Source organism: Eptatretus burgeri, chromosome 2, assembly GCF_056783735.1.
Source record: "Eptatretus burgeri isolate ZD-2024b chromosome 2, Ebu_testis_v1, whole genome shotgun sequence".
Lineage (NCBI taxonomy): Eukaryota > Metazoa > Chordata > Myxini > Myxiniformes > Myxinidae > Eptatretus > Eptatretus burgeri.
The window spans coordinates 13,823,806-13,837,434 of NC_140962.1; the positions used below are offsets into that span (position 1 = coordinate 13,823,806).

General features: G+C 44.4%; 1 protein-coding gene across 1 annotated transcript in view; it reads right to left on the bottom strand.

The window, feature by feature from the left end:
• Positions 1 to 810: 810 nt before the first annotated feature.
• The window catches only part of LOC147031455 (calpain small subunit 2-like), an 85,436-nt gene continuing 72,617 nt past the window's right edge, over positions 811 to 13,629 (bottom strand). The window contains exon 10 of the mRNA XM_085863453.1: positions 811 to 1,504. Within this exon, the coding sequence (XP_085719579.1) occupies positions 1,475 to 1,504 (30 nt within the window). The 3' untranslated portion in view covers positions 811 to 1,474. The remainder of the gene's footprint in view (positions 1,505 to 13,629) is intronic.

Genomic DNA, 13,629 nt, shown 5'->3' on the forward strand with positions numbered 1-13,629 from the left:
GCAGCAAGAATAAGTAAATGCATGGTGTAGTTGATATTGTTTTGAGCAGTGAAGAGCAATTGGAAGGGTGGCGAGTCGAGGATCTCCGTCATCTGACTTAACTCCTTCATTGCCTTGGCCAGATAATTGGCATTAGTGGCTTTATGAGTGTTGATAAGTGAGTAATTCCTCAATCTGGGACCATTTGTGCAGGAGACTGTTCTTATGCAGTTGTAAGTCTTGCAACCGTCCTATTCTACCAAATAGAAGTCAAAGGGAGACTGTACTTCCTTAAAGGGGAGGAACTGGACCACTCTTCTCCGAAGGTTGTCGATCATGAACATTGATAGATTGCTTCCATTGTGCTTTACGCTGAAATGTGAGAAAAATCTGCCAATGTCCTCTGCGAATACCTCGGTCACAAACCTTATTACTGTTATCGAGGCGTTCTCTCCGACGTTGTTTATACGCAGCAGCAGAAACCATTGTTGTCGACCTGGGGAAGGTAATGGACTGCTTTATACATGACTTTGGCACTCCCTTCAAAACTGTAGGGGATCCCACTGCTCACTTTCCTACTCTTGTTGTGACCCACTCACAAAGTGTGATGTGCAGACAAATAGTTCATGTCGATCTTTCAGATTGGTCATTTTATTTGGCATGTTCCACTTCATCAGAGGGTAAATGTATTACAGGGCTGTGAGGTTCTCCTCTGTAGTTACCACAACAGTTGAATGCTGCACAATGTTGTCATACTTTTACAAAATAGAAGATAACTTGAGAGAGTGCAATTGGAATATCAATTTTGTTGAGAGAGAAGGAAGGAAGGAAGGGAGGGAGGGAGGGAGGGAAGAGTTTATCGTTTAATTTAATTTTTTACTCTTCAACCCCTTGCTCCACCTCTGAATGGGCCATCTCAAGTAGATACCATCAATTAATTCAATGGACCCAAGTTTGAGCATCGACAGTCCTCCTATGCTGGCAAAAAACGAAAGACAAATTTCCCAAAAGACAAATGAAAAATTGGGGAAAAGCTAAGAACCTTATAGGTTACCGAAACAGCCAAAGCAGTTTCTGTCTTTTATTCACAGGAAATAAAGGTTTAAGAAGCAGGTCCAACCCCAACATGATTTTCCTGATCAACCACACGTTTGCCCATAAGCCACTTGCATATTGGGCTGCAGGTTTATCAGCCATTTCCAAGAACTGGTGGATACTGTGAGGCACTCTCTACTGCTATAGCTTACACTTTGAGGCCAGCTACAACTTTGGTGCTGTTGAAAAGAAAAGTTCAAAGGGATTAAAAAAGAAAGAAGAGATTGGGCAGTACATGGGAAGAGATTATTACCACGTGTTAAAATTCAAATAAAGTTTCATAAAAAAAAAAAACTATCATGGTATTATATTATTATTTGTGCAATTCCTACAAATGGATAGAAGCCTTGGATGTAGCCAGTTGCTGCTTGGAGCACCACCAAAACAAATGAACTGGAGCTCACTCTGACTCCATGCTCTGCAAAAGCCACTGGCAGAAATCACATATGCAAATTGTTAGTCTGAAAGTGTAAGTTATTGTTTTTCAAAGACAATGCTGTTACTTTTGTTAGCTTGTCTCACCTAATGAAAATGTAATTAAGCTATGGCCATTTACATTGCATCATCAACTTAATGTGCAGGCTTGGTGGATATCTTGTATTGAAGAACCAGGAGAGATACTGCATCTTATAATGTCTTTCCTGGGATCTTGAGCATCGGAAAAACATCAGCCCATCGAGTTAGTACAGAAAACATTCAACAAATTACTCACTCACCGAGGACGATATAAAGCCTGGATAGTTTTTTTTCTGGGTGTGAAGAGCAAAGTGGGTTTAAGCAATTGGTTCACTCTGCCTGTCTGTTTGTGTCCTCGTATAGAATTCAATTGATGTAAAATAAAAGTTTTAATGGCTGTAGTTTTAAACGTTTTAAAGGCTGTTATTTTTGGTCTTTATGACATCCCCCAAAACGGTAAGTTTTCTGCTTGGAATTATTTTCAATTTTGTTTGACTGTCAGAGAGGCAGACAGATGACAAAAAAAGACCTTACTCCTCCGTACATGCACACTCGGGATGAGATTCCATCAAATTTGCCAAATTCAAAGCCAAAATACTGATAAACTTCAGGTTTGTGTTTTAGTGTTCAAAATATAAGATTCAATTGAAATTAAGCATTGTAGTTCCTCGATCATAGACTGATGTCTGTAGACATCAGTCTATGATCGAGGAACTACTTAAGTGGCACTTCCAAAAACCTCCAATTTAGCAGTACTTGGACAAAATTTTACTCCATCTCAACGAATCAAATTTGATGCTCGAGCTCTCAGCATTTGGAAATATCAAGATTCCACAAAAATTGCGGCTAGTAGTAAATATAGACCGTGCTCGGAAACACAAAAGAAGAGTTCAAAAGACCCTTTCCATGTCCTTTTTCTCAAGACTGCATGTGGTAAGGTGTACTATCTGTGCTGTATTTTGCTTACTCTCCAGATTTATATATGTATATACATGTGTGTATATATATATATATATTTATATATATATATATATTTATATATTTATATATATATATTTATATATTTATATATATATATATATATATATATATATATATATATATATATATATATTTATATTTATATATATATATATATATATATATATATTTATATTTATATTTATATATATATATATATATATATATTTATATTTATATATATATATATATATATATATATATATATATATATATTTATATTTATATATATATATATTTATATTTATATATATATATATATATATATATATATATATATATATATATATATTTATATTTATATATATATATATATATTTATATATATATATATATATATATATATATATATATATATATATATATATATATATATATATATATATATATATATATATATATATATATATATATATATATATATATATATATATATATATATATATATATATACATATATACACATATATGGAAACTAGCTGGAGTACCCGGCATTGACCGTGGGAAAAAATAGGAATAAGAAAGGGTTAAACTGTGGTGCTTAATATATATCACATTTAATTTGGACACATTTCACATTTCTTTGTCGTTGTCAGCGTTCGTCATCAGTGCTCCAGTGCCTCGGGGTAGACCACATTGCGTGTCTGACTGTTGGGTGCCAGGATGCTGAGCTTCACTGCGCTGCCGGTCCGAGGGGCAGCCACATACAGCTGGCCGTGGGAGAAGCATGGGACAGAGAGGTTGACACCGATTGCTTTGTATGTCTGACATTGAGCCTTGTTGATCGTCATCGCAAAGCATGACTTGCAGGGAAACTGGAAGGGCAGCTCGGAGTCAGACGGAATGAGCGGGATCCTCAGCAGAAGGATGACTTCTCTTTTGTATGGTCCACAGGAGATGGTGGCCTCAATGACATTGGCATGCAGGTGGGTTATGATGCAGCGTGTGCCATTGGTGGTCTTGGGTGGCTCCATGTTTCGCAGGATCATGATGGGCACACCGAGTTTGAGCTTGAAGAGGTGTGGTGGCATTCCTGACAGCTCAACAGTGTAAGTGACTGCCTCCTTGTCGCATGTTCTGCCTCTCCGGTCTGGACCGGATAGCATACAGCTAACCCCCATCCGCCAATGAACGTAACGTCTAACAACCATGCTGAGGCTTAGAGTTCTTTATTCTTGACGTATGGTATGAGTTGGTAATCGCTGTAACAAAAACAAAAATAAAATGTTATACTAAGTTGACACATATTACGGTGATAGTTATACATGTACAAGATGTGTATATTAAAGGGCAGCTACTTTGTAGTGCTATGCTCGGATGAGTTAGCTCCCTTGTTCCAGGAATTCGGGCAAGGCGTACTTTCACGCAAACAAAAACGAGAAATAAACTCGGTGCAGAGTACTGCACTGTCAATGAGAGCCTATTAAAATCACTGATCAGAGTAACGGTACAATAACAAATTAGAGTCACTAGAATAGACCGCAGAGCTTCACATTTGTCTACACATCAAAGTTGCAAGTTCTTTCCTATAGGTTGTTGTTGTAACACAATTGTCGAAGTTCGTCGGTAAAACTAGAGCATCGAACTGTTTCATGCCGACATAAAGTCACAGTACAAAATTCTGGTGTTGAACGATAAACAAAACGCATCACTCACACTGTTGTTGGCCACAGTCTGGTACAAAACGCATTTTTCATCGCAGCGGGCAAAAAACCACATGGCAAGGCGACATTTTTTTTTTCAACATGCGTTTCCTGGCTCACGGTAGGCGGAGCCAGAGCGAGGCAACAACAATGAATAAGCATGACTAGTCAACCGGCACAGTGTGGCGGCACACTCCCCGCCTGACGTCTTTAAAGACGTCACACACAAACACAAATATATTAGAAAACAAACAATCAAAAATGGCATCACTAATCCGTTGGAACATATCAAAAATGAACATGGCACATATTCATTTAACACCACAGGGAAGCAACACGACCAATTCACTAATAGGTCGTGTGTATGACACAATCTTCCCTTCCTTGGCAACGCGGATGACGGCTTTGCGAATCCTGCCGTCTGAGCCGGGCAAGACTTGAGTGATGACTCCGACAGGCCAGTCATTGCGGACAGAATCCTTTTCCTTGAGGATTATAACGTCCCCGTCCTTCACTTCTTGTTTGTCTTGCATCCACTTCCGTCGAACTTGGAGTGAGTGGACGTACTCGTGGCGCCATCTGCGCCAGAACTCTTCTGCGAGGAGTTGAACTCTTTTCCACTGGATACCGTATATGTCTTTGATGTCCACGTTGTAGAAAGGTTCAACAGGCGACCCCGTTTTCTGTGTTAATAGCATGTTGGGAGATAACACGAAAGGAGAATCTGGATCGGTAAACATGGGAACCAGTGGTCGGTTGTTCACAATGGCCATTACTTCCATCATGAATGTTGTCAGCACTTCATGGGTTAGATCCTTCGAAGCAAACTGTGCCATCATAGATTCAAGAACACGTCTAACGACACCGATTAGCCGTTCCCAACTTCCCCCCCATGTGTGAAGAATGGGGTGGATTAAACAGCCATTTCACACCACTGTTGTACAGGAATTATTTTACTGGGCCTTCCTCCACGTTAATGGCGTCAATGTGTAGAGGGTCTGTTTCGCCGAGAAAATTTGTGCCACGATCTGACCTGTACTGTACCACTTTTCCGCGTATGGCTTGGAATCTCCTGAGAGCATTTATGAAAGAAGAAGAGGACATCTCTTCCACAATTTCAATATGTATGGCTCTGCTGGTTAAGCACGTAAACAGTATAGCCCAGCGCTTGCTACTGGCTGAACCACCTCTTGTTACGGGCATTCCACGGAAGAGTACGAGCACGTGAGGAAGTATAGTTTCTCAGTGGCTCGTACTCCTTGGAACTGACCAAGTACCAAGTTAGAATAAAACTCTCTGATGTAATGTAGAGGTGAATTGAATCGGGTTGGTCTAACTGTTAACTAAAATAAGAATGATCTGGGAGAGAGCAAATAAATGGTACAGAAGAAAGAACTCCTTGTGGACATTGATTATTACTGGACTTCTGTGGTTTATTTTATCCCGATACATGCAACACTGAGTCGGCTAGACGTTGAATCCTCGAGGAGGTCAAGATCCCTCAACAATCTAAAGAATCCTTTCGATCACGACGCGGTTCGAGGGTAGAAATCCACGTCAGTTGTATTTTTCACCGATTATCTTGTTTCACCGATTATCTTGACATTCCACGGGCCGAAGGCATCGGTAGCTACATACGTGAAGGGCGGCGTGGGCGTCACGCAATCCGCGGGGAGGTCTGACATCTGCTGGAGTGGGCGTCCACGCAGCTTGCGGCATGTGACGCAGTGGTGAATGAGGGAAGTTAACAACCTTTTACAGCCTGTGATTATTTTCTCCGAGGCATCGGAGAAAACGTGGACTTCTCTTTTGACAGTTTCGTTTGGGCTTGGGGCGTAGGTCCTGCGAACTTGTAACTGTTCTAAGTCACTCAGAGAATTTCTCCAATCATCCCATTCTTTTTCTTGGTGTGGAGACAATGGCTTGTCCCAGATTACAGTCTCCGTCATGAGATCTCAGAGAAGTAATTTACCTTGAACAATTATGGGGGCGACGAAGCCTAGGGGGTCGAACACACTGCTAATCGTAGACAAAACCCCCCTACGTGTGAATGGTTTTTCTTTGGTGTTGACTTCAAACGTGAAGACATCGTGCTGGAGGTCCCACACAAGGCCTAAGCTTTTCTGTTGCGGTAAGGTATCTTCGTCAAAGTTCAAGTTCTTGAGGTTTTTTAGCATGATCCTCAGAAGGAAATGACTTGAGTACTTCTGGGCTATTTGACGACAATTTGTGGAGGCGGAGGTTACCGCCGTTCGCCAGAGCTTCTTGTGTGGCAGACAGAAGTTGTACCGCTTGTTCCACAGATTGACATGACGTCAATCTGTCATCAACATAAAAGTTGTGTAGTACAAAGTTTGTGACGTCATCATTGGGTTTTTCTTGTCCAGCGACGACAGCTTTCCGGAGACCGTACGTGGCCACAGCGGGAGACGGCCTATTCCCGAAGACATGCACTGTCATTCTATAGTCAAACAGCGGTTTCTCGGGATCATTATCTTGACACCACAAAAATCTGAGGTAATTGTGGTGTTCTTGTTTGACCAGGAAACCATAAAACATGGACTGAATGTCAGCTGAAATCGCCACTTCATCAGAGCGAAATCTTATCAAAACACCAAGTAAGTCATTGGTCAAATCTGGCCCTTTTAGCAACACGTCGTTGAGTGATACGCCGTTGTACTTGGAGGAGGAGTCGAATACGCCCCGTATCTGGTCGGGCTTATGTGGATGGTAAACCCCGAAAAGTGGTAGATACCAGCATTCCTCATCTTCTTGAAGGGGTGGGGCGATTTCTGCGTGGTTTCTATCGATAACCTGCTTCATAAACTCGACCATGTGTTGTTTCTTTTCTCGGTTTTTAATGAGGCTGTGGTGCAAGGAACTAGCTCTTTTGATGGCTTCCGGTTTATTGTTAGGTAGCCGCTGTCTGTCTGCCTTAAACGGCAGCGGTGCCACCCAATTACCTTCAGGTGACCGATGCATCTCATCTTCCATTACTGAAATGAATTGTCTGTCTTCAGTGGACAGGCCAGCTTTGTTGTCATCTTTATTCACTTGGAAAATGTCTGAAAAATTGTCGTTTTTGCAGGTAACAATTTCTTCAACAAACAGCTTATTGTCACATGGTGGGAAAATTGACGGACGACCGTCCGGCAAAAAGTTAATTTTATTCACCACAGGAACACCTGTTTTATGAACTTTGCCGATACAAGTTTCACCGATTATCGCCCAGCCAAGAGTTGTTTTCTGGGCGAATGGAGATCCTCTCGGGCCCGTCCGTTGTTCCAAAATATGATGCGCTTCTGGAATGTCACGGCCGATCAAAATTAATATCTCGGCGTCGCTGTCAATCTCGGGGATTTCTGCAGCAATATCAGACAGGTGGGCATGATGAATGGCGACATCGGGCGTGGCTATTTCATGACGGGCATTTGGAATTTCATCGCACTCGATTAACGTAGGAACTTGTATTTTGTGGTTACCGTCTATGGACTCTATTGTGTAGCCATGTACACGTTTCCCAACCATTTGCGCTGACCCGGAGCATGACGTAAGGTTGTAGGGAATATTTTCCCCCGATTCATCAAACGATTTGAAAAATTTTGATCTGGCGAGCGTGACGTTGCTCTGGTCGTCGAGGATTACGTAGGCATGGATATACTTGTTTAGATTGTCACTGTGGTAAACTTTGGTCAGAATTGTTTTACTGCATGATTTACCCGGGGACACATCACCACAAATTTGTGGGCATTTAGAGTTCGGAACGTTGACGGGTAGCTCCCCGCCGTTATCAGCGAACGCCTTATTGGCTGGCGTGGTGGGCTCTGTTGGGGTCACCGTGGGCTCTTTAAGGGGCTGCCGCTTGTCGTAATGCATTGCTGTAACATGCTTGTTGCCTTTACACACAGAACAGGATATATTTACATTACATGTCTTTGCAATGTGGTCAGTTGAATCACAGCACCGGAAACGTATCTTATTTTCCCGCAGAAAGTCCCTTTTTTTCGACAAGTGACTTCAATTTGAACGCACGACAGTCGCTGAGGTTATGTGCAGTGTTGTGCAAAGGACAATTTGGCTGAATGTCTGTCTTCTTGGAGAAGAGGGTGCGATGTGCAGGAAGTTTGTTTACCTGTGACTGTCTATATCCACTCTGACTGCTGCTCTGTGCGGCATTACTTTCCTACGCAAAACTAGGATCATTGCGTACCTGACTGAGGTTCTTGATAAACTCAGCAAACACATGGAAAGGAGGAAACACCACATTATTTTCTTTTTTGGACCTGGACGCATGCATTGTCCATTTCTCCTGTATGTTGTAAGGCAGTTTATTGAGTATGGGGAGTACTCCTGATGAAGTCAAAATAGCTTAAAAGAGAAGCATACTTTTGATCTTCTTTGAGGGAAAGCACTTCATACAATGTATCTGACAGTTCATACAGTTGCTTGTTGTCTTTGTTTGACAGCCGCGGAAAGGAAGCAAGTTTATGTTTTATTGAGGCTTCCATCATTTCCGGACTGCCAAATCGCTCCTCTAAGCGCTCCCATATTCGTTGAAGCGCGAGACATGGATTGTTGGCATTTGACATTTTAAAGCTGACGGCGTGTTTCTTTGATTGTGGACCTAACCACTTAATCAGGAGGTCAATCTCTTCATTAACACTGGCACCAATATCGTCTGCCTTCCACACTGCGTATGTTTCTGGTGTGTCGTTAAATGTACACAAGCGTGTTAACAGCAAATCTCTTTTCAGCAGATATTGTGAAAAGTCAGTGTTCATAGGCGTTGTATTATTTGCTGTGTATACAGGCACAAATGAAGGCACATTCGGGTCTAATGTCACACGAGGGTTGGAACTGTGATTTAAATGTCTGTTATTCATGGGAACAGATGTAGCGTTAATAGCTCGGTTATTTAAATCAGGAAAGAAGGGGTGATCATGGTGTTTGGTTGTTGCTTGGTATAAATTACTGGCAATATTGGGCGTAAGAGCCGGTGGTTGCAAATTTTGCATATTGTCAGTTGTGATAAAGTCAGCAGTTGGTAACACTGGCGGATAACTGTGATCTTCCACATACTGTTCTGTGCGCTTTGCTGATGTCTCCTGAGGTAGGTTGATATCGGGCGGGCCATTTCCACCCTCAAGTTCGCTAATACATTGTTCAATGGCTTGTAACTCTGCCTCAGTCTCGGCAACTTGTTTTTCAGATTGTAGTAGGGTTAAATCAGCCTCCATTGTTGCTTGAATTCGTGCTGATTCTGCGGCGGCCAAGGCTTGCTTTTTGCGTAGTTCAGCTGCTTGTCTCTCGTACTGCAGGCCAGCTTTAGCAGCACCGGCTTTAGCACGTTTTTGTGCTAACATAGAACTTATGTTTGACAGTTCTGAAGTTTTTGAACCAGCCTGAGATGATCGTACTGATCGGTTACTTCTGGGTGACTCTCTGACATGTTGATTGTCTGGACGATGGCGTCGAGTGATACTGCGGAAACTGTGTTTGGTTATGGACTGGATTCCCCTGAGCTGGGCGGACCAACGTTTCTCGCTTGCCTGGACTGTGCTTGGCCTAGTCAATTACTGTTCTGCCTCTCCGGTCTGGACCGGATAGCATACAGCTCACCCCCATCCGCCAATGAACGTAACGTCTAACAACCATGCTGAGGCTTAGAGTTCTTTATTCTTGACGTATGGTATGAGTTGGTAATCGCTGTAACAAAAACAAAAACAAAATGTTTTACTAAGTTGACACGGATATTATGGTGATCGTTATACATGTACAAGATGTGTATATTAAAGGGCAGCTACTTTGTAGTGATATGCTCGGATGAGTTAGCTCCCTTGTTCCAGGAATTCGGGCAAGGCGTACTTTCACGCAAACAAAAACGAGAAATAAAATTAACCTAACTCAGTGTAGAGTACTGCACTGTCAATGAGAGCCGTTATTAAAATCACTGATCAGAGTAACGGTACAATAACAAATTAGAGTCACAAGAATAGACCGCAGAGCTTTACATTTGTCTACACATCAAAGTTGCAAGTTCTTTCCTATAGGTTGTTGTTGTAACACAATTGTCGAAGTTCGTCGGTAAAACTAGAGCATCGAACTGTTTCATGCCGACATAAAGTCACAGTACAAAATTCTGGTGTTGAACGATAAACAAAACGCATCACTCACACTGTTGTTGGCCAGTCTGGCACAAAATGCATTTTTCATCGCAGCGGGAAAAAAAACCACATGGCAAGGCGACATTTTTTTTTTCAACAAGCGTTTCCTGGCTCACGGTAGGTGGAGCCACAGGGAAGCAATAACAATGAATAAGCATGACTAGTCAACCGGCACAGTGTGGCGGCACATCTCAGATGGTACTGTCCACAGACTTGTAGATCCTCATCGCTGGGGAACTGTCCCATGAGCCAGTTGTTGAGCTGGTTGACATTGGTGTTCAGTGGAGAGAGAATTGCACGCTCAGCCAGCCACTCAGACCTGACTCCATTTGTGGTCAAGCAAGGGTAGACTTCAGCATTGAGCTCCTCCAGTGTGGAGACGACCTTGCCCAGTGCAGGAGGATTTGCGATCGTGTCTGGTTCGGTCGCATATTGGATCTGTCCATTGCCAATTTCCAGGAGCAGCTTGGAGAAGTTGGTGGCCCCTTCATCACCATACAGGTGAGCTCGCATGTTGGTGGTCAGGTGCTTGACAGTCACATGGCGCCACAGGTGGGACGTCTTCAGGCTGATGTTGGCAATGTTGGATCTGGTGCCTCTCTTGACCACTGGAAGGATCTTCCGGAAGTTTCCGCAGAGCAGTATGGGGATGCCTCCCACGGGTTGCTGGACTCCTGTGATGTCCTGCAGTGTGCGGTCTACAGCTTCATAGGCTGACTTGTGAGTCATCGGGGCCTCATCCACAATGATGGCAGCAGCATCCTTGATGACCTTGGCCAATGCTGTTCCACGCTTGATGCTGCATGTTGGCTGCTCTTTGAGGTGCATGTCGAGTGGGATCTTGAAGGTGCTGTGCAGCGTTCTTCCTCCCTGGAGCAGTGTTGCGGAAATTCCACTGGACGCAGTAGCAAGAGCAATCTTGCCTCCTGAGCGAATCTTTTTCAGTATCGTATTGATGACGAAGCTCTTGCCTGTGCCTCCCGTTGCAACGAGGAAGATGATGTTGCTGCTCTTGTTGCCTTTGATGATGCTACCTTGCTGCACCAGTTCAAGGAATGCATTGTAGACCTGACACTGGTCATCTGTCAGGTGCTGTTGGAGGTCATCAGCCTGAACAGCCAATTGCTCTTGGTTGTAGTCCACTTCCCTGAAGTACTCTCTTACAAGCCTATCTTCTGTGCCCCTCTCTGGTGTAGGTAGGTCATACGAACTGAGATGATGGCCGCCCATCATGATCACCTTGTCCTCGAGGGAGCAAAGTACAAGGTTGTAGACTTCCTCGTTGTAGTCAGCATCAGGATTGCCAACATCGTGACGGTGCTGGAACAGGTAGTCTTCAGAGAGGAGGTCACGGAACTGATCCCAGAGTGTGCGTGGATTGCTGGGGAAACAGGTGGTGAGGATGACTGCCATGAGACTCCTGAGGTTTGGTGCAGACTGGCTTTTGCCTGCCTCCTCCATAGCAAGGTGGAGGTGCTGGTCATTTACCAGGAGTCCTCTTGCGAGACAGGCTTCAAGGAAGGACAATTCCTGGCCATCCACGGTTCTCAGAGCAGTGAAGGAGGAGGGGCCACAGACTTCAGTGAGGAGAAGTCAAACGTAGTAACAGTCATCCTGCCTCGAACTGATGCTGTAGATGCGGCCAATTGCCGGAGCCTTCCAGATTGCATGTGGACCTTCGACCATCTCTCCTCGCTTGCGGCGGGCCCACTTATTGCGTAACTTGTCCCACGTGTAGTACTCCGGCATCTTGGCAAAATCGTCATGACTGCAGAGGTCGAAGAAGGCAGTCAGCGTAGTGACTGGCGGTGGCCGCTGTGCCCTCTCGACGGCATTGTCCACATTGAAGTAGACTCGCTGGACGGGCGAGGCCAATGACTGGAGGGAAATGCTCGGAAATTGGGTGCTCCAGGATCCTCCAGACTGCCTCACTGCTGCTGACGTAGTTTGCATTCTGGAACTGAGCTACCTCATCCACTTGACGGTTTCCGGCCTCCTCATTGGCTCACTGCAGTTCAAACACTGCCTGATCGGTCCCCTTGGTGACATACTTGATGCTGTTGATGTGGCAATTAAATTGGCGGAGGAGGAACGGGTTGTAGGGTACCACCCACTGGTTGGTGACTACCTGTACCACCCGTTTTCCCTGCTGGTGCATCTTTATCTCACCGGTGTGATCACCATCTTCTAGCTTAAGACTGCGATACTTGGGGTAGCTGTCATTTCCTTGCTCAGTGCTCTGCAGGAATGGCTTTGGGAAATCCTTTGAGCATTTGCGGTCCTTCATGCAAGGGCTGTTCTGGTTGAGGTTTCCGCATGGACCGTGGATCATGTGTGCCATGACCATCTTGTGCAGCTCTGGATCCTGCTCCTTGTCGGGAATCTCAGCACTGATGACCAGGTCAATGTCTTTGGGCTTGACCTTGTCCTCTGGAGCGACAGAGGACAGAGCGACCACAGAGGATGTGGGCATGAGGAGGACCACACTTCTGGTACTCAATGGTGTACAGGAAGGCTCTCATCTTCCCCAAAACACCCTTCCTTAGTAGCTCCATGAGCTGCTTGTTTTTTTGGTGAAAGACACGGGCAATGATGTCTGGGCGATCGTGAGGCTCTTGTACTGGCAGGACGTTTTCCTGGACCTCGGTCCATTTGGCATTCATGGTCATCGTGATGAAGAAGTCAGACCTTCCCATGCGACACACATAGGCCATGGCATCACTCTGTTTCTTATGCATCCACCTCGGCCCACCGGTGTATGTTGCTGGAAGAACCACCCTTTGTCCAACATTGCGAGGGTCACCATCGCTGGCCATGAGGCTGTCACGATGGTTGTAGTTATCAGCAAGCAAGTTCTTTTGCTCCCCGCGGATAATGCCCAGTCGCTCTGTCTCGATCTTGCAGTAGACATCGACCAGAAACTGCTGAAAGAGTCGTCGCATCTTCAGTCTGTGGTTGCCCTCTCTCACCATGATGTGGTAGCTGAAGTACTGCAGCTGTGTGAGTTTTCGTCCATCCTGTCCAGTAGCAGTCCTGGCCACCAGATGGATGCTGCAGCCATCTGTTCCATATGGGAACACTATGGGATCCTGGAGTGCATCGTAAGATGCATGCAGCTCACTTATCCTTTTAAGTGCCCCATCGCGAAGTCTGAGGACAATGTCTTTGGGTTCTGTTGGCTCATTGTCCATTATGATGGTGACTTCTGGTGCAGACTGGGCATTGTAGCGGTGTGTTGCTTTCCTTGCGGTCGCTTGTTCTCTCTGATGATG